This window comes from Pinus tabuliformis, chromosome 8, assembly GCF_031772625.1.
Source record: "Pinus tabuliformis cultivar Carrire ecotype Pingquan chromosome 8, CPIR1, whole genome shotgun sequence".
In the NCBI taxonomy this organism is placed as follows: Eukaryota; Viridiplantae; Streptophyta; class Pinopsida; order Pinales; family Pinaceae; genus Pinus; species Pinus tabuliformis.
The window spans coordinates 11,625,456-11,648,022 of NC_142294.1; the positions used below are offsets into that span (position 1 = coordinate 11,625,456).

At 37.6% G+C, this 22,567-nt stretch overlaps 1 protein-coding gene across 1 annotated transcript; it reads left to right on the forward strand.

Moving 5' to 3' along the window:
• Positions 1-3,166: 3,166 nt before the first annotated feature.
• Positions 3,167-21,335, forward strand: LOC149233917 (DNA/RNA helicase protein). The gene is made up of 3 exons (XM_089371684.1): positions 3,167-5,065; positions 10,628-10,934; positions 20,283-21,335. The coding sequence occupies exons 1-3, from the start codon at positions 3,515-3,517 to the stop codon at positions 21,086-21,088; spliced, it is 2,664 nt and encodes an 887-aa protein (XP_089227810.1). The 5' UTR covers positions 3,167-3,514; the 3' UTR covers positions 21,089-21,335.
• The last annotated feature ends 1,232 nt before the right edge of the window (positions 21,336-22,567 follow it).

Below are 22,567 nucleotides of genomic sequence, written 5' to 3' on the forward strand. Positions count from 1 at the left end.
TAAAGGCATTACAACAATATTCGTAATCATGAAGCCAATACAATAATATTTATAGACACGAAACCATTACAACAATATTTTTCAAGCTACTATAGCTCATCATGTCACTAGCAGGGAATTGAACTTGAGTGAGGAAGATAACAACCATTCCACCCAAACACCCATGTATGATCACTACGATTGAGTTGCACTGGAATAAAATCATATTCGATAGTCAGGTCCAAAATATATGATAGGTGGTGCACAAAAAAACAACAATGAAGGAACTCAACTCAGAAGATATAAAAAAGAACAAAATAATTCCATTCAAAGGCTTGGGCCTTCTTTGATGGAGCCAAAAGTCATATCGGGCCTGTATGTGGAGCGAGAGCTGCATTTCACCTGAACAACCATCACGCTTTCCTCCTTAGCCCAGGGCTAGGGCTTGGAACTAGTAATAAAGCAAAACTAATTGGGCTTTGGCTCGTTCTTAGCTGTGCAATGTCCAGACAGGTGAAGTGCTTACAAATATTTAGCGATTCTCAAGTGATTATTGATTGGTTCTTGGAGATCGATACTTTACACAGCTTGCCCCTAAGTCCTTGGCAACAAAGAATTCACTAATTACAAGAACCTTTTGAGGTGTTGGAGGTATCACATATACATAAGTGACACAATATTGATGCGAATAAAAGATCAAAGCAAACATTCCTCTAGCCTATAGAACATTTAGTGATTACAGAAAAACTCGTTGATATCCTTAGGGTGAATACCAATAATAATTATTGATACTGAAGCTGTTGAAATTGTTGGGACTTTGCCTCTTTATATCTTTGTCTATTCTAGGTTATGGATTGTTAGAATGCATAACTCTTGACAGACTTGTCCGGTAGGTTGTAATTGAATGGTATTTTGTATACTTTGATTTCAATGAAAGAACAACTGTATATATATATATATATATATATATATATATATATATATATATATATATATATATATATATATATACTTTCTCCCCATGAGAAATATTTTAATTTTTTCTCATAAGAAATATCTTTATATTCCATAAGAGAAATATATATGTTTAGGTCTTAGGGATTGCACAAAGTCACTACAAGAAATATTTATTATGAAATCACCATGTCACATGTTAAAATTAAATGTACATGAGGAAGATAACAACATTTCACTCCAACAAAACTTAATCAACCAATCAATTATTTTATTTCTTCCCTTCTTTCGTTTATTCAATGCATTTGGATTACATATCTTAAAATTAAAGTACATGCATTCTCCCCCTTTATTGATATAGGCATGTCTATCTTAAAATAGGGTTGATAGGGATATCTATCTTAAAATAGGGTTGAAATCGTTGCGACTTTACCTCTTTTTATCTTTGTCTATTCTAGGTTATGGATTGTTAGACTGCCATAGCTCTTGACAAACTTGTCTGATAGGTTGTAATTGAATAGTATTTTGTATTCTTTGATTTCAATGAAAGAACGAGTATATGGTTTTTTCCATGGGATATATATATATATATATATATATATATATATATATATATATATATATAATCTTTCTCCCCATGATAAATATTTTAATTTTCTCTCATAAGAAATATCTTTATATTCCATAGGAGAAATATATATGTTTAGGTCTTGAGGGATTGCACAAAGTCACTACAAGAAATATTTATTATGAATTCACCATGTCAAATGTTAAAATTAAACATACATAAGGAAGATAACAACATTTCACTCAAACAAAACTTAATCAATCAATCAATTCATTTCTTTCTTTCCTTCTCTCATTTATTCGATGCATTTTTTTTTTGGGATTACATATCTTAAAATTAAAGTACATGTGTTCTCCCCCTTTTTAATTATTGCTATAGGCATGTCTATCTTAAAATAGGGTTGATAGGGATGTCTATCTTAAAATGGGGGTGATAGGGCTTCGCGAGTTTTAAATTAATTATCAATAATTAATAAATGAATGATAGGAATTTAACCTCTATGAAATATAATGGAATAATTTTAGTAATAGAGAAAAGAGAGGGTTCAAAGGTGGTTATATCCCTTTTATTTTTCAATTTAATAACACACACACACACACACATATATATATAATTCAATTAAAATAAAATATATATAAAATATTTTGATTGTGAAATGAGTTATGTTCATAACTCAGTTATCAAACAAGTAGTGGGGACAACCATCACTTGTTATTATTTATTAATGCATGCTGACTCATCAATGTTATTCAAGGAAAAACACACACTTGGATTATCGGGTGGTACTTTGTAAGGGGGCAAACTTCCACTCCTTCGAGATGCCTTTGGGTCTTTGGGCTATTAAACTATTTCCTTACATAAAAGATGAGCTCTTAACCAAACAAAAATAGTTTTACAAAATACTCCATATATATAGTTAATGTATATGCCTTTTAGCTTTGTATCTCAAGATATTTGATCCCACTTGGTCTCGTGTATATTTTGAGTTAAGATTTAAATTTTAAATTTTATTTTGATTAAATCAAAATGTTTAATAAAACATTACATGTTTAACAAAATAACATTTCTACCAAAATAATTCTGCAATGAGAAAATAAGTGTTTTTAATGAATTTCATAAATTAATTAATATTTATCCATATTTAACAACCATTTATTTTATATAACTAGCTTAATATTACATTAAAATAAACAAACATATATATAATTTTTTTTTTTAAATAACCTTTTCTATCTTTTTTATATGGTTAAAAATCTTCTTTTAAACAGCGAACTAGTTTAATATTAATATATATAAAATAAAATTTTCTATTTATTTAATAGCGGTAGTCTAAAAATTATGCTTTTTTGCCCTTAAAGTTATGGAAATTCGGGTTGAAAAAAAATCTAGTAGGGCTTTTTGTAAATCGAAGTAAAAACTGTCAAAATTCATAATTTTAGATGTGTTAGACTTTTTTGATGGTGCTGAATCTATTTCCACCATCAAAAACATGATTCAAACACTGTATCTACAAGATTTTTTGAAATTTTTTACACAAATTTAGACGACTTTTAGCCGTACCAACAATTCCTTGGGTTTAATAGACGACTCCAATTTTATAAGGTTAAAAATCCCTTTGAGACTGCTGCAAACTGGCGTGATGCAAAATTAATGGAACGAATAGAATCAGTTCAGTCGACATAAATTTGGCGACAGACCCCAAAAGAAACCTCCCGTGACACGCCAAATTCTAACGCAGCCAGCAACGGCTACATCCTCCATGAATGCCAATTAACTACAAAATGCAGTGAGCGTGCACAAGAATATTTCAAATTTCAAAAGCTTCTCGCCTCCCGCCGACATTGTTTCTCCGATACTTCGTTTCACACTTAGGAACCCTCCATACTTATTCCTTTGGCTTATTCGATATTCAACGGTAGAGCCCAGAAAGGGTGCGGGGTATCGAATCTTGACTAAACATATACCAGTTTAAGTTTTACAGAGCACAACAGACCTAAGAGCAGAACTGCAAGGATGGCTGACCTGGGCTTTGAAGAAGCGGACGAGGAGGTCGAAAACTTCCTGGAAACCCAAAGCTCCGACAACAACTACATGGTCGGCTTTGTCCTGGCCAATGTCGTGGGATTGCAGTACTACACGGGCACCATCAATGGCCGTGAAATGATTCGACTAGTTCGCGAGCCTGAAAATCGGCACGACCCCAACGCCATCAAAGTCCTCAACATGAGCGGCCAGCAGGTCGGTTACATCGAGCGCGTTGTGGCGCTGGCACTGGCGCCCCATGTTGATCAATCCCTAATTTTAATCGAAGGAATCGTGTCCAGGGCTCTGCATAAAGGTGCTTACAAGTTACCTTGTCAAATCTACATTTTCAGTCACAGGGATTCGATGGGCATGGTTCGTCAGTTGCTTAAAGGGGCCGGATTGAATGTTATTACTGCGGAGGACCAAGAGTTTTTAACGGCGGAATCCATTGCTGCAAAAGAAATATATGAAGATCCAGGGGTGAAGGAGGTTAGAAGGGTCGATGATATCTTTGGGTCTCTTAATAATCCCAAGAAGAGGCAGTCGATGGAGGCTTGCGAGCTTGTAACTTCGACACTGTTACAGCACCAGAAGGAGGCATTGGCTTGGATGGTGCAGAGGGAGAATTCTTCCGAACTTCCGCCCTTTTGGGATGTTTGTGACAAGACGAGTAAGTCACAGCAGCTCAGATATAAGAATGTTTTGACAAATTTTGAGACGAATGGAAGGCCGAAGCCTTTGAGAGGTGGAATTTTGGCGGATGATATGGGGCTTGGTAAGACGCTGTCATTGCTTTCGCTCATTGCAACGAACCGTCCCGGTGCCAAGCTCCCTCCTGTTGTAGATATTGCTCCCTCTTCCGAAAGCTCTGATGCAGAAAACCCTAAAAACCCTGATTCTGATAACTTTAAGAACCCTAATACTGAAAATCCCAAGAGCCCTAATCGCAAAGGAGCCAAGAGAAAGAGGAGTGGCAGTGATGGCTCTAGAAGCGTTACCATGGGAAAGGGTCAAGCGCACAAAAGTTGCCAGGAAATTGTATTTGAGCCCCCAGATCCCGATGGGCCCAGGGCAACCCTCGTTGTCTGCCCGCCCTCCGTGCTTTCGAACTGGGTGGATCAGCTCGAGGAACACACTAAGCGGGGAAGCTTGAAAGTTTATCTATACCATGGAGGTGGTCGCATGAAGGAAGCCAATGAAATATCTAAATTTGATATTGTTCTGACAACCTACAGTACTCTTGGTTCAGAATTAAATAATCTGAGCTCACCTATCAAGGAAATCAAGTGGTTGAGAATAATTTTGGATGAGGCACATTTCATAAAAAATGCTGGTACTAAACAAGCCAAGGCGGCAATAGCTTTAAATGCTGAAAGAAGGTGGGCCGTTACTGGTACTCCGATTCAAAACACGGCGTTTGATTTGTTTACACTGATGGCATTCCTGCATTTTGAACCATTTTCAATCAAATCCTATTGGAACAGCTTAGTTCAACGCCCGCTATCTCAAGGCAACAAGAGTGGTTGTTCACGCTTACAGGTGACTTATTGATTTTTATCACCTTTTGCCTTAGTTTTTGACTTGCATGAACATATTTAGGGGTTTGATTCTCTTTGATCGACAGGCTTTTCGATCATCAAGGGTTTTGAATGCACTGGAAGACAATTATTTAATTAGCCTAGTTAATGATTTCAAGGTCATTGCTGCATGATGAAAATAAATCACATTCTTCATTGATCTATTCCTTTACGTTCTTCTGTCATAGGTAATAATTAGCTCATATCTTGACAATGCTTTTAAATTGTTCACCTAATATTGTGGGACAGATACACCTACATGGTATAATGATGTCAAGGTGAACACGTACTTGACTTGCCTTTCAGTGATAGCAATGCAACACATAGAATGGCATTTATATAGGTTTGATGCAATGCTTTGCAAGGAGTACAATGTTTAAGGTGTGGCCATGGTGACGTGTTATTCTAAACCATCATAGGATTATACACAATAAATTTGATGAATTCACCGTCTGATTCTTGCCCATTTTGCTGTTTCTTGATCTCCTTTAGATTTACCATACGGCATTTGCCTTGTAGAAATCAAAACAAATGTGCTGGCCTTCTTGTACCTCAAGTTAGTGCTAGAATATGATAGCGAAGGCCTTACCTATTATCTTAATCTATATTTTGAGCAGAGGAATGGGCCCCAAATTGGTGATTATTCTAGAATTGACTGGTGTGGGTAAGATTTATGATGCCTTATTGATGATGTCTTTTAATGATTGATTTTTAATGCTGTCTCAATAAACTCTTGAGACTTAATGAAGTTAAGCACTGTAGGTTCCCTGGTTGGTTTGTGGAATTTAGAAGGAAAGCAATTCAGTCATAAGGCTTTGTCTTTTGTCATCATTGTAACTGCTTCTTTAAGCTCATCAAGTAAAAGAAAACAATCACAAAATGTGTTTTGAGAAGCATGTAAATTTATTTGGATGATTGACTTGTAAGTTTGATGAGTAGCCTTTTTCTCTAAAGATTTTACCTTGAGATCAAAGAATTGTATAAAACAGTTCACAAAGTCCTCAGCTATCATTGCTTGGGAAACACTTTTGCCATGATTGGAAAGAAGAGTTCAACATCTCTTAATATTGTGTTTTCTATTTACTGCTTTAAAAACTCCAGCTTAGTGCAGTCAAACCCTAATTAGGTAAGCGCTAGCTTGTTTATGGTTTGATTTCATGACATGGTTGGCACATGTTGGCTTTGTTACTCATTCTAACAGGGCTTCACTAGTGGGATGCTTCAAACTTCTAGAGTTTGCATTCTAAAGACTCTATGAACACTTATTCTTGTATTACTAATGTTTTATTTATGTATTCAATGTTTTATTTACATCATTAAGATACATTAAGAATGAGTTGAGATACAAGACATTAAGATTTTGAGCAAAATACATCATGGCCTTTGGGGTCGAAAATCCTCAAACCTATAATATAATGAGTAAATGCTGAGATATTTGGAGATGACACTTGGCCAAATTGGTTTTGATTCTTGAAGCATTTAATCAAGAGTTTGTCTCATTAGACTGACCAAGCCAAGTCTAGGAATCTGAATTTTTCTTTTGTTGAATCGTTTGGCATTTCATGTTTAAGTTGGTTGGTACACTTGGGCAAGGTATAATATTCCTAGAAATATGCCCTAAGCAGCTTTTCAGCCTATGTATCTCCCTTATTATCCTTAAATGATAGTTCCATGTAGGTTTGGTGATTAGCGGCTAGCCAGTTGAGGGAATGCATTTTTTAGACTGAAATTTGTATAGTAATGAGGTGGCTAAAGTCATTACAAGTGCATGCTTCCTCGGGCATTCTTTGTTTCTTGTAAACAAATGTTTAGTTTTAGGTTTCAGTCTTTCCCACAAGGTCTAGTGCAAGGAGCGTAGGAGGAATGAGCACAAGTTCTTGTTTTGCCTATATGTTTAAATGTTGAAAGTTTATAAACACTGCAACTTCTCGATGTGAGGTTCAGTGGGTTTGAATCCAGTACCAAACATCAATAAGTTTTCTTTTTAAACAGGAATAAATAGTTTTTATGTTAACTGTCCAGCCTTTTAATACAAACCAAAAAGGAGATCTAGTGCAAAATTCGCCATAGATATCTAAAAATGAAGGGCTAATAGGTAATCCCTGATTTCCCTATGTTTAAAAACCTGCTACAACTACTAATTGATTGGCTTGTATACAGTCTTACAAAATATGTAAAGTCCTTAAAAAGATATTAAACATTTTAAGTTGTGAGCCCAAATTGGGCTGATGTCTTTATTCTGGTGTTGCAAACATCCCGATTTTGTTGTGAAAAAATTGCAAAATCGCGATATTTTGGCCTAGCTAATGTTTGTTGATTTTTATAGATATTTTGGTGGTATCTTAACTTTGCTGGTATTTGCCAATTTTTAGTGATATTTTCTTGATTTTATGATTTTTTGGTTTTCCAGATCCTTGTTGATTTAATCCTGATGCCAATGTTTGCAACATTGCTTTCTTCCCATTATTGAAGATAGAAGAAAGGGGTCTACAGTCCTGGCCAGTTGCATATGTTGCTCCACGATGTCCTCTTCCATGGCTGCTGTTTGGTCATGTCCAAAAGAATTAACTGAAGTTGTAGTTATCCTGAAGTTCCTTGGTCATGCCTTCCTCCAGCTTCCTGTGTTGCTTTCCCTAACTTCCAAAAGAACAAATTTCCCTTTGTGTTTATCCAACTGGGCCGTCATCTTGATGAATTGCCTTTAAATCGTGTGCATAATTGTGTTCCTAATCATTTTTCTAGATTTCCCATCTTCCTATTGTTATAGCCAAAGTTTTTTTGACAAAAAATGTTATGTTGTTCACACCTTCAAATTGAATCTTACTTGGATGGTTGTGGATATTCTTTTCACAATTTCCAGAGATTAATTTGAGAACAAAGACCTTGTGCTCAGTGCTTCTCAAACTGATCTAAACAGATATTAGTGTTATGCCTAAATTCAGAATTGAGCGAGTACCCTAAAGACTTCCATATTGGGAACATTGATAGTTAGCTCACTCCTAGTGCTAATATCTGAACTTCTTCCAACTATCTCTTTGGGATGAAAGTGGAAGGTCAATTTTAATGGAGTAAGCCCCAAACGTATGAAACAACACCTGAGACCTGAAAGATAGGAAGGGATGAAAAATATACCTGCAAATGAGACTTGTGGTCGCAAGACATTCTGCCAATTCTGATCCCCACCATTAAATGCCCATAATTCTTTCAGAAGAGATAAAAAATGAAAATTGTTAAAGAGTCTCTCAATGGCATTGCTTTCCAACTGGAGGAATAAAGCTCCGGCAAAACATGATGAGATAGGGACTCAAGTCTCTCCCATCCAAAGGCTGTACAAAGATTTCTGGGTACTGTGTTAAATCACGTACATAAACCCACATGCTCTGTGCCATACTATCTTTCTAGACTTAATAAAGGTGAGAGCCCTTGTGAATGTTTGAGCAGCATGGCTGACAGTCCCAAGGAAGTTGGAACAGATATGAATGCATGTTCATGTGGCTTTTCCACTCGTCTTGGCATATTGATTGGATCATTGAGGAGGTTAAGGGATACAAAATTTAGGTGAGGTAGCAAATTCCTCTACCCCTCATTTTTCCAAAGAATTCCAAAAGCTAGGTTGCAAGTCGTATTGGCCATAGAATCCATCTTATTGTTTATCCCTCTCAATGAGTGGCAGAACTTGAAACCTTCAAATCTTTCTATCAGATTTTGAATGCGATGAATCAACTTGTTCATATGAACTTCCTTTGGAAGAGTTTTGAGTATTATGTGTTGAATGACAACCATTGAATCCCCAATTACAGAATCATTTTTCATGTTTTGACTCTTCATTATCAAGAGCCCTTTCTAAAGGGCCATGGCTTCCACCTGGTTGTTTGTTGTTTCTTCAATCCCCTAGGCAAGTAAAGTTTCTTACTTTCCTTTGGGATTGAAGACAATCCCCTTTGCGCTTGCCACCCCTCACCAAACTTCAATAATTAAAATCCAATACCCTAAAGGTACCCCTCACCAAACTTCAATAATTAAAATCCAATACCCTAAGACCTTTAACATGGCCTATATTGAATAGTTTATACTTATAATATATTTACTATTGAGGGGGGCCTGATCGGACAATGAAAGTGGGGTGTTGTTACTGCCATTGCCAAGGTTTAAATGTCCTTGACGACATGATTGTTTACCCCTTATGGGATGCTTGTGCTTACAGATGAGGCGAGGGGCAAGCTTTGGGCAACTTTGGCAGAATATATGCCCCCCACTTGTAGCTTTGTAGTTAAAAGTTTACGATTTGGATGTTTCAAGCTGTTTTCATTCATTTTCTACTCCCAAATTGGGGAAGGGCAAACTTTCTGTATTGGATAAGAGAGAGATAGAAAAAAATTATAACCTGACCTTCCTGCATTGCATTTCACCCTGTTGTAAACAAGAAGTTAGAATAATCATTTGGCAACCATTCAGTGAAATTACATAATTTTAGAGAACACAAATATTAACCTTCAAAACAACAAGCGGTTAAACAATCAGTGAGTAGCCTAAGAAGAAAACAAGTGAGCTGTAGAGGGCATCCATTTACCATGAATTTAGTTGTTTCTACTTATTTAGATGTATCAAGATTTTGTTTTTTTTAATAACCATCTGCTACAACTATGACCACTAGGAATACCATGCTTGCCTATAATGTGGACATGGGTTAATCAGGAAGATTGAACCAAAGGCCTCAATATTTTACTTAACACGTTTACATGCTTTGCCAAGTGAAATAACTCCCAGGGGCTGTGTCAAGGGGGATTCTAATTCAATGCCAATATATAATTCAGTTTATTGTACTCTGTCTGCCCAAGTTCTATAATTGATATCATAGTAGCCTAGCAATATTTGAATACAAATACATTTTGGTGTGGAAAAAATATGTAACAAAAAAAGGCATGGAATTTTGGCCTCAAGAATGGTTTAGAATAATTTATTCCCTAAAAGTTTTGCAATGTAGTTTATATTTAATATATATAGTATTTTAGTGTTTTCTTAAAATTATTTGTGAGGTTATTGGCTGTTTTTTTTGCTCTTATAACTTGACTGGTATCATTGACACCAAAAAATAGGATGACTGTATCGCATCATACTATATGGAAAATTTGCTGAATTTTGTACCATGTCCCAAATTTTTGTACAACAAAGAGCAATATGGTGAATGTTCCTACTATGCTTGGTGTATTCTCTATGAGTAACACATTTTTTTGTTCTCGCATCTTCTTTGTGTTAAAGGCTTGAATCATATGGCAGTGGGCCACTTTAGGATATGTTTGGACCAAATGTATGGTTGGTTTAAAGTCTATCTAAGTAATAGGGTGATAGAAAGTTGTCACATGGAACTAGGCATACATGACAGATGCTATGCAACTAGGTAGCCTATGCAATTCTTAGAAATGAACCTGAATGCAGTATAGCTGAGGGATTTAATTTTCTGACATTGACATGGTTTTCTGACACTTTGAGATAGTTTTGCTCGTGTACATTTTTTTTAATCCAGGCTTTATTGGAGACCGTTGCTCTCCGAAGGACCAAAGATATGAAAATCAATGGGCAGTGCTTGGTGGAACTTCCACCTAAATATGTGCAGATCCATCCGGTAGAACTGTCTCACGAGGAGCGTGAACTCTACAATAACGTGGAAACAGAAGGCAGAAAAGTGGTTCAAAACTTCATTAATTCAGGCACCGTGCTAAATAATTATTCTTCTATCCTTCAGATAATTCTACGGCTACGTCAAATTTGTGATGATGCATTGTTGTGCCCATCTGATGTGGAGTCATTGTTTTCGTCTTTCAAATTAGAAGGTATAGTATTCACATCTTTTATCTATTGTCAATATTCATAAGTGTGCCCATGTTGTGAATTTGTTTTTATAGTTGACTAAGCACATTCCAAGGCTAGAGACTCATTATATTACACACATTATTCTCTCATTAGAATATTTTGCATGCTGAATAAAGAGTCAGGCAACTTGTTATAACACTTGGCAGTAATATTATTACACTGAGAGCAGTGAGGAACATCTACAGCCCAGTATGATAGAGATGTGTGGGCAATGCTTACACCATCATATGTTGGCTTAAAAAATTTATAACTAATAATTTTTTCCATGTAACCAAGCACCCCACCCTTAACCCTATAGGCAAGGGTAAGACATTCCTCAGGCCTGAAGGCCATTCAACTAGGCTGAAAGTCATTACAACAGTATACTTGATCTGAGCTAAACATGTCACTTGCAGGAATTTAATTTGGGTGAGTAATGGTATGAAATTTGATTTTTTACATTTACATATCTGCAGTTGAGTGAGACTACAATCAGCCTAAATCCATCTTAAATCATTGAAAAATTTATACTTCTCAGTGATTGATAGATCTGGGGTTAAAATGGGTTTATGCTGGTTTAAACAAGAATCATTTCATTCTGTCAGTCTCCTGTTGTTAGCTGTAAGTCACTTTGGCAGATAACTTATAGATGAAATGCAGCCTGATGAATATTCCATACATAATATTTATTGCAATGGTTAAGTTTGGCCCTTACGTCTTCCTTAGGATCCATTTTAGAATACAACTAACTCGTTGATCCCTTGGGAGTCAAGGAAAGTGTTACACACATTGAATTCTACTTGCTGCAATGATATTTATGCTGCGTATATATTTTCTATGTTTCTCTTTTGAAGTGAAAATATCCTTTTATCTTTATCATAAGCTAATCCTTACATTCAAGAGGATCGTTTTGACAAGTTCCTATTATTTCAGTTTCATACTTGTTCTCTGCATTTGATTTGTTGTGGGAAACTCTGCAGATTAGAGACATTTCGAGCCTGGGGAATTACTTCTGGCATTTGCGAGACCCAAATCCTGAAAATGTGAACTTCCAATTTTATGACCTTCTAAATGTTTGTATTGCATAATGAAAAACAATAAACACAAGCAGCATCATTTGTTCGGTTAAAAAATAACAAACAAAAAATGGATCAAATTAATCAAAGGTGCAAACAAAGTAGCTTATAAAAAAATTAAAAATTGAAGCAATCCTTTGGAAAAATGTATAGTCTTATGATTCATGGAGGTAATCAGCGCAATAATAGGAGCTATTCTTGTAAATATACGTTTATATTAATTTAATCTACACATTTCAGTTCTTGTTACAACCGTTCTGCACTGCTGTAACCAATAAACGTATAATCAATTCCCTACTTCTGGCATTTGTCAGCCCCAAAACTGAAAATGTAAACTTCCAGTTTTTTGATCTATTGAATACTTGTATTGCATAACGAGCAATAATAAACACACGCAGCATCATTTGTTTAGTTCAAAAATGTTAAGTTAACATGTTCTTTGCTTAGGTTAGTTACTCTATACATCCATTTGCCCATTAATCCATTGGCAATCACACAGTAACTAATGAAAGAACATAAGTGATAAACGCTGAAGACAAGCCAAGACAGAAGAACACAAGAATATATGGCTCAAGCCAGGGAAAAACCCCAAGATGGGGAAAACCCTTGATCTAATCTTCTTATTATTAATCATCAAATGTTCAGTGGAGAAAGAGATAGAGTACATTGATTTAAAGTCAATACTGACTTTCCAAATCGAAGATCTGACATCAAAGCCCTTAAACATGAAGATGACTCAATGAAACTGTAATACTGGTACCAAGGGCTGGAGAGTTCTATACTGCAATTCTGAATACAGTTTAGGGCACAAGCACAGTTAGCTACAACACTCTATCCATACTCGTCAGACCTTCTATGAACAGTGGCCTTCCTTCAAACAGATCTTCCAACAATTTGATGCCCTTTAACTTTCTTCTAAGGTTCCAAAATGGACCATATAGCTAGCTGATCTAGCATAGCAGACTGCGGCCTCCCTTCTGTAGATGCTTGGCCTCCAGAACAGAGATCTCAAGGCCTGCAGCCTGGCTGGAGGTAACCTAGATAAGTGCGGCCTGCATCAAGGAGATATAAGCCCCAAGGGCTATGCCCAAAACACTGTAAGATCAACCCTTATGCAAAAGGGCAATCTCTGCTTCAGACTTGGACCTGAAATGAGTCCAGAATTATTCCCAAGCTTTCTCCATACAACTTCGGTTTCCCTTTCTGCTATTGAACTTGAACTAGCATGTAAAGGTTGCCCAAACAAATCTGTCCAGACCTGCGGCTGTCCATCATGGAGAATTTTGGCCCTAACCCAAAAACAAACTGTTTGTCAACCTCCATCAAGACCTTGGCTGCCTCAGACACATATTCAAGCAAGTTGATGTGTGTGAAATGAGGGAGAGAGCACCTCTATATATATCATTCGGTGGGGGTCAAGAGATGCGACCATTGGACTAGGTGAGCCGACATATTGGTGAGGCCAACCTTGATAATTCACATGTGAGAAAACCTAAATTCAAAAACCCACTTTTCCTTATCCAAATATGATGATCTTTAGGTCGATTTTGGTCCTCTCAAAAAGAGGAATTCAATGCCATAATTATCTTCCCCAAAGGAGCTGTCCAAAGTGGAATTTGGCCCTAGTTGCCAATTTTAACACTCCCTCTCAACTAGGGAGAATTCCACTTGTCAAACCAACAGCTATGTCACTGATCATCATGCCATCATGAACCATATCTGTATCTTGACTTTGGTCTGCTCTGCTGAAATTGAAGTAATAATGAAGAAGAATTGATTGAGAGTGAGTCACAAGACCTTACCGCTCTCCACTGACAAAAGTCAGTCCAGAGGTGAAGCCTCAATCAGACTTGAACCCATATCAAGTTGAAGAACACCAAGCATCCTAGTCATAGGGAGTACAATAGTACCCGATGCATCCATCAGTAGTGCTATGGTCCCTAACCACTTTTCCCAACTCATTGGCCAGATGAGAGGTACTTCCCATGTGTCCCAGACTACATGGGTAGGATGATATTGAATCAATAGCAGAGAAAGAATGTATCACATCCTGCTCACAACCACACGTAGGGAAAGGACAAACCACATCCTACAATCACACATCACAATCACACGTAGGGAAAGGACGAACCACATCCTACATATGCAAATCACCGAAAGTAGGGAAAGGACGAACCACATCCTACATATGCAAATCACCGAAAGTAGGGAAAGGATGAACCACATCCTACAAACATAAGTTACAATCACATGTAGGGAAAGGATAAACCACATCCTACAAACACAAGTCACAGCAATCAATCGTAGGAAGGATCTTACACGTGGGGAAAGGATGAACCACGTCCCATTGACATGCCACTAATCGTAGGGAGTGAGCATCCTACATATGGCGAAAGGATGAACCACGTCCCACTGACATGTCAACAGATGCCTATATGCATCTCTCACTAGGGGATTGCAGGAGAAGGTAAACAACTCATCCTGCACATATGCCATAGGAGAAGGTGAACCACTCACCCTACATACATGTGTCCGGGTAGGGGAAGGTGAAACACTCACCCTACGCACATGTCAACCATAATGGAGTATCATAGGGGCACGTGAACTGCTCACCTTGTATCTAGCGCACCACTAGGGGAAGGTGAACCACTCACCCTATGGTCGCTCACTGCTCAATAAGGTACCCCAAGCCCCTAGGAGCTCCCAAAGCTCAATCTTTAGCCAAGGATCCCTTCATATAAGGAATAGTGCCAAGCTGCTTTCTGAAAGATAAGACTAGATCAATAGGAGCCTCATAGCTCCATTCAGCAGCATATAGATGTATGTATAGCAAACATATTGATTTATAGCAGAGATCTTGGTAGCACTTAGCAATCCTCTGCTTCTTGCATTTCTTGATGAAGAAAATATTTGACTGATCTTACTCCCTCTTGCTCAGGGAGACCACAGTCTAAACGTTTCTTTCCATGGTGCATTGTGTTAATCAGACAACCTGCTCATCATAGGATCTGTCCACCCAAACATGCCATAGAACAGGAATGTCCTTTGCTGTACCATACTGTCTGGCCATCAAAATTTCAGCAATGTATTTTAGGCAACGGAGTCACAGACATATCTTAGTAAGCAGCAATTTTTTGTGGGTGTTATCCATGGATCCACTCATAAGATGACTGTCCGAATTAGCAGCATCTCCATCTTATCAAACCTTTTAATCTTAGGGCCCTTCATCTTGACCCCTTAAGAAAAGCTCCCTCTTACTTTGATAAAAGGGAGGGTTAACAACTTAACATCTGTTGGACAGATGTTATCGATAGCTGTATCAAATCAAATTCATCAGTCTGTCTTCAGCCAGCTATAAATCCCGAGATTTTATAGCTCTCACTGGAGCCTAGCTTTGTTTAATCTTCTGAGCTTCCCATATGGGTCAAGGAAGTTCCAGGTCATAGAGGAACATTCTGAAGAATTGACAAGGTTCTTCTTTAAGCAGGAGAAGACATCTTTCTTTGAGATTATTTCAACAAAGGCCATTCTGATCTTTAAGAATGAAAGCTTCAAGTGTAGTATCTCTTATCAGAGTCAAAGGTGATTCAACGGATAGTCTTACCAATGATTGCATCTGTCTTGTTCACAGCTTGATTGTGAACAAGACTATGATACAGGCATCAACATACTGGGCCTACAACATGACACCAGCGCTACTATTCTTGTAGTGATATCATACAAAATGTTGGGCTGACAAGAGAACATAAATGATGTTGAGCTGTGATAGTGCCACTGATATCATATATAAACAAGAAACTTTACTGCACAAGATACTATCCTTGATAGCTACAGATCTTCATACTTTCAGGATGACCCCAACATTACCCAATATATCAATATGGTAGGTAATCATCATGGTCCATACAAACAAGGCTTCTTAGCATTATCCCTCAGATAATAGTAATACATGTCCAGAAATAACGAATCTCTAGTAACATTGCCCTATTCTTGTTTAACCTGTGAAGCAAGGTCTGTCCTTGATCTGAATGATACAGCCTCTGACAAGGTCACTGCAACATTCTGCCGATAATGTGTATCAGTGATGCAACTTAACAAGAGGGAAACCTTTTCTGCTTATTAATATAAGTGATCATGTTGCCGTGACAACTTCTGCAAGCAGCCAATTTTCAACCCAAATCTATATCTCCAGAAAACTACCTTAATTCAGTTGATGATTTCTAACTGATTTTATATCAAGCTGATACCTCTGCCCTTTGACTTTGTTCATGAAGATGTTTCATTATAAACTGAACTTTGAATGATTTCAGTATTTCAAACGAGAGAGGAGGTCAAATAGATCTATCAACCAAGAGTCAAATTTCACAATAAAAATGACACTACAATTTGATATCAAGGTCAGAGTAGTGGATAGGATAAGGTTGACGAAACATTGAATAAGAGATGAGATGTTATAGAACTCCAGATAATAAAAAGTTCCGATTGCTTGACTTTAAACTTCAAATTAGTGCACTGAACCCTTAGTACAGAGTATGGGCTGCCTTACAAAACAACAATAAAAAGCTTAATAGATCAGACTTTAAGTATAGCCCAGAATTCTTTTCAGACAGATGTATATTGTGAGGAAGTTAATTGTCACGGTTTAATGAGCCGAGATACCTTCTTGAAGAACACCAATCAAATGTTGTCAGAATTACATCATTATTAGAGATCAAGATTCTCAGAGATATGCAATGAACCAAAAAGGGATGAGATGGACATACCTGTCATCTGAAACATTCCAGGGATCTTAAAAAATACGAGAATCTCAGAGAGAAATTATTCTTTTAGGAATGATACAGTCCTCTGAAACGAGGGTTGCAATCCTTCAAACAAGGATCAACAATGGTTTGGCCCTATATCCAGGGATCATAGAAGATTTTTATCTTTAAGTATATCCTCCTATATGCTTATGATGATGATACAGTCTCAAGCTAGGACCATAGTTTTAAAAACCGGCCACAAAAACCGGTAACCGGTCTAACCAGCCGGTTAGAGGCCTGGCCGGTCCGAACCGGCCTAAAAAACCCGGTTCGATACTTCATGTGCCCGAAATCTGGCCCTAACCGGTCAAAACCGGCTGGTTTAGGGCGGAACCGGCCGGTTTGTAGCAAACCGGCCGGTTCCATCCTAAACCGGCCGGTTTATGGACAGCCCACCGAATTATGACAAAAAGTGCAGCGGTTTTGTGGTTTAGGGGTTTTGGGGGTGAGGGAAAGGTATTTTCCCTCCAAAAACACCCTCACACTTGCTACAAGAGACCCCTCTCACTCTCATTTGTCTCACACAACTGATTTGGAGTGTTTGTGAGTTTGTTTGTGAGCTTGGAGAGTGTGGAGTTTTTGCTGAAGTAGTCATCTTGGAGTTGGAGTTGGAGCTATTTTGGAGATAGTGTGTAGCTGTCAGTGGAGTTGCCATCTTCAAGAGGAGGCTAAGGGAGCTAGTTTGCATTTCCAGGTAAGGATTTGCACTTGATAATTCCTCATTTGAGTCTGCTGTCCATGAATTTTTTATTTGTGTTATAAACTTCTCACTTCTATGATCTACCATCCAGGGAGTCATCATGCCTCCAAAAGTCGAAGATACTGCATGGGCTCATTGTGATATGATTGATGGCAAAATGATCTGCAAATATTGCCAAAAATCCATTCAAGGAGGGGGTATTAACAGGTTCAAGCAACACTTGGTTGGGATAGGAGGCCATGTAAAGCCATGTGGAGCACCAAATGAAATAATAGGGCATATTAGGGCAGAATACCTTCAGAAGTTTGAGACTCAAGTCACTGAACCAATAGAGAAGTTTGTGGCTACACAGTTTGGCAGTCGAGACTCAACCAACTGAGTTTGATCATGATGACTGAGACTCATGAGAAGTTTCAACTTCAAGTGATAATGTTGATCACTATTATAGTATTACTATTATCATATATGTAGAGTCTAGACTGAAGTCTTGTAGTAGGCCACTGGCCCCATAGTTTGTAGGCTTTATTTTTGCACTCTAGTGGCCATTTAGAGCCTCATTGCTTATGTATTTTGTCGATGATATGTATTGCACTCGGTGCCATTTTGATATATTCACCTTTAAGGCTTTACATGGTATATCAATGAGCAATCTTTGCATATTTTGTCTCTATTGGCTTGGAATCATGGTTTTAAATCTTAAAAATAGTTTTTTTCATTAAAAAATAATTATTTAATGTATTTTTCTAAAACCGGTTCGTTTAGACCAAACCAGTCCCGGTTAGACCGGTTCCGGTCGGTAAACCGGTTCATTAGGTGGACCGGTCCGGTCACCGGTTCCGGTTTTAAAAACTATGGCTAGGACTGCTAAATAATCCACAGAAAATATCTTAACATTACTCAAAACACATCTTATGAATACAGGAACATACCTTGATGACTTCCAAACTTTGCCTGTGATGATCGAGTAGTTCTTGGATTGGTGCCCATGATCTTAAGAGAATGTCACAGATTTGTCATTCTTGAACTCAGACTTACCACAGAGGGCTGAAGGTTTAATTCAAGTCAATGAAATTCCTCAGATGCTTCTTGGTGATTGCAATCTCTTATGCTTGGGCTTGTCCTCACCTGTGCTCTGATACCATGTTAATTTTTAAGTTAACATGTTCTTTGCTTAGGTTAGTTACTCTATACATCCCTTTGCCCATTAATCCATTAACAATCACACAATAACTAATGAAAGAACATAAGTGATAAATGCTGAAGACAAGCCAAGACAGAAGAACACAAGAATATGGCTCAAGCCAGGGAAAAACCCCAAAATGGGGAAAACCCTTGATCTAATCTTCTTATTATTAATCATCAAATGTTCAGCAGAGAAGGAGATAGAGTACAATGATTTAAAGTCAATACTGACTTTCCAAATAGGTCTGACATCAAATCCCTTAAACACAAAGATGACTCAATGAAACTGTAATACTGGCACCAAGGGCTGGAGATTTCTATACTGCAATTCTGAATACAGGTTAGGGCACAAGCACAGTTAGCTACAACACCCTATCCATACTCGTCAGACCTTCTATGAACTGCGACCTTCCTTCAAATAGATCTTCCAACAATTTGATGCCCTTTAAAATTCTTCCAAGGTTCCAAAATGGACCATATAGCTAGCTGATCTAGCATAGCAGACTGTGGCCTCCCTTCTGTAGATGCTTGGCCTCCAGAGCAGAGATCTCAAGGCCTGCAGCCTGGCTGGAGGTAACCTAGATAAGTGCGGCCTGCATCAAGGAGATATAAGCCCCAATGGCTATGCCCAAAACACTGTAAGATCAACCCTTATGCAAAACGGCAATCTCTGCTTCAGACTTGGACCTGAAATGAGTCCAGAATTATTCCCAGGCATTCTCCATACAACTTTGGCTTCCCTTTCTGCTATTGAACTCGAACTAGCAAGTAAAGATTGCCCAAACAAATCTGTCCAGACCTGCGGCTGTCCACCATGGAGAATTTTGGCCCTAACCCAAAAACAAACTGTTCGTCAACCTCCATCAAGACCTCGGCTTCCTCAGACACATATTCAAGCAAGTTGATGTGTGTGAAATGAGGGAGATAGCACCTCTATATATATCGTTCGGTGGGGGTCAAGAGACGTGACCATTGGACTAAGATAGCCGACATATAGGTGAGGCTGACCTTGATAATTCACATGTGAGAACATAAATTCAAGAACCCACTTTTCCTATCCAAATATGATGATCTTTAGGTCGATTTTGGTCCTCTCAAAAAGAGGAATTCAATGCAGATAAAGTGAGTTATAGAAATTGAGGCAATACTCTGAAAAATTGCCACTGTAGGTGTACAGTGTTATGATTAGGAGGCAATCAGCGCAATAATAGGTGCTGTGCTTATAGATATACATTTATATCAATTTACTCCACATTTCCGTGCTCTTGTTACAACCCTTCTGCACTGCCCTGACCAATAAAAATATAACTCATTCCCTACTTGTGCTCCAACTAACAAGCCGGAAGCTTATTCTGTAGATAATTTTTACCAAGTTTTATTCACCTTTATGAAATGCTTTCAGTTTATTGGGAGCACATTTGATTGGTATTTACTATTTAAGACAGTTGAATTTATAAAAACCCACTAATAATGATGCTCTTTGGTCATGTGTTAAATATGATTTGCTATCTGTGGTTGTGTAAAAGGCTCACTGATGAAGGACATCAATTTCTTTTGTGTCTGTTGCAGATGCTTCAGGCAATCCCAATTTGCTGAAGAAATTACTTTCAGTTTTGCAAGCTGGAGATGACTTTGACTGTCCAGTATGTTTATCACCACCGTCAGAGGCTATCATAACCATCTGTTCACATGTGTTCTGTAAGAAGTGCATTGAGAAGATATTGAAACATCTAAAGCCACAGTGTCCATTGTGCCGTAAGCAGCTTACAACATCTGATCTTTTTAGTTCACCAAAGGTTGATGACGAGAATGAAGTTACATCAGAAAAAGTAGCCAAAACTGGTTCAAAAATTAATGCATTAATATCTCTATTGAAAGAGTCCCAGGATCGTGATCCAACTACAAAATCTGTTGTATTTTCACAGTTTCGAAAAATGCTGGATCTCTTGCAGGAACCTTTGGAAAAGTCAGGCTTCAAGTTTGTCCGTTTGGATGGGTCTATGCCTCCAAAGAAGCGAGCTGCATCCATTACAGCATTCATGTCAAACAAACCAAGCAGCCCAACCATCCTCTTGGCAAGTTTGAAAGCTGCAGGAGTAGGGATAAATCTAACTGCTGCTTCTGATGTCTACATGTTTGACCCTTGGTGGAATCCTGCCGTGGAAGATCAAGCAATGGATCGAATACACAGAATTGGGCAGACAAGGTCTGTGAGAGTGCTCAGGTTAGTTGTAAAGGACAGCATTGAGGAGCGCATATTAGAGATGCAAGATGGGAAACGGAAGTTAGCTAGCTCTGCATTCAAAGACAAGTCTGACAAGGAGCAACGCAAAATGCGTGTGGAAGATGTACAGCGTCTTATGCGGTTATCATAGATTGAATTCGTGTATTGTAATTCTACACTTCGTTTTTGTAGGTGTCAAGATCGTGACTGCCTTTTGGCCTGAATAGGGTAATTCATTGTCCAGATGAAGAATACTTGTGATTCCCCAAGCATTTTGTACCAAGGAATATTCAAGTCAAATATTCCTTTTGGATATTATCTCTATTTTGCACAAGATAACATTAAAAAATAGTGACTTGCATAATATAAATGCCATTGATAGCCTTTTAAGTAGCCAATTATAAAATATTTGTTTTGAAATTGGAAATCTTGTCCAACTTGTTCACTAATTTATATCTGTTTGTTGTTTCGATTTTCAGTAATCTAATTTCTGGTTCCTCCCTTAGTTATGTCCTAAAAGTTTCCACTGGGTTCTGTTCCCTGATTGTAGGGCATAGCAGAAATCTTAGTGGATATACCTGGCATGTATGCACTACAAGTTGGTATTCAGCTTGGCAATGCTGTGCTTTTTGGTTGACGTAAGTTAACAGTCTCATACATATCTAATCTGCACCTTCATGTCAAACATAGTGATTTTTATTCGTTAGAATTATATCCAGTTATGTATTGAAGTCTGGTTAGATTGCGACTTTAAATTAAATGATGATTACTATTATGGGAACCTTTTTCTCATGATGATTACAAAGTTTCTCATGACGTTAAATCTACTATTTTCAATTAAAGAAGTCCAAAGCTTCCGTAAAGACAACTGCAATACTGAGACTAGTTTGTAGCTGAGAACTTTATAAATAACCAAACCATGCAACCACAGAAACTTAAAATCTAAACGATTATCCCCGTGACACATAACTGGGACCTAAAAGGACTGAACCAAAGCCTGTTACTGCTAGAGTGAACTCCCTCATTGGTTTCCAAACAATATTGAGGGTTTTGGTTGAAACCACTGCCCCGCTTATCTTTGAAAGTGCCTCATGCAGCCTTGAAATAGGCCATGATAGACTTGAAGACAAGTGAAGTTGGTAGTTAAGTGCAATATTTTTGTTATTGAAGATATTAAACAATGTCATTTAGTTCTTTTAAGGAAAATAATTCAGGGAAAGTCAAAAACTATTTCTCCATGTAAATAAATTGTTGGTTCTTATTACAAAGCTTGAAGTGAAGGGGATGAAGAGAGTCGAGCTCCTCAAAGTTGGGCAAAGTGATTTCATATCCAATGCAAGGTCAGATAAACAAACCCTTTAGGTTAATTTGCAATTGTTGAACACTTAATCTGCTAAGGGTTATAGTGTGGAATGTGAAAACCAAGGGTCATAAAACAATGTCTAAAATGTATATCTTTGTGAATAATATGTATTCAATGATAATTTAATTTGTCTACATTTTCATTTTCATGTGTATTTAACATGATGATATTACACTGAGTGAATTCCTACCCTTTGCAAATTTGAGCCACTAGTTTTGTGGCCTTTGTACGCATGCCAGTTTTGCCATATTCTTCCACTCAGTTTTG

Coding starts and splice junctions, on each gene's coding strand:
- LOC149233917 (XM_089371684.1), top strand. CDS start 3,515: ATGGCTGACCTGGGCTTTGAAGAAGCGGACGAGGAGGTCGAAAACTTC. Junction 5,066..10,627: donor GTGGTTGTTCACGCTTACAG/GTGACTTATTGA, acceptor TTTTTAATCCAG/GCTTTATTGGAGACCGTTGC. Junction 10,935..20,282: donor TTCGTCTTTCAAATTAGAAG/GTATAGTATTCA, acceptor TGTCTGTTGCAG/ATGCTTCAGGCAATCCCAAT.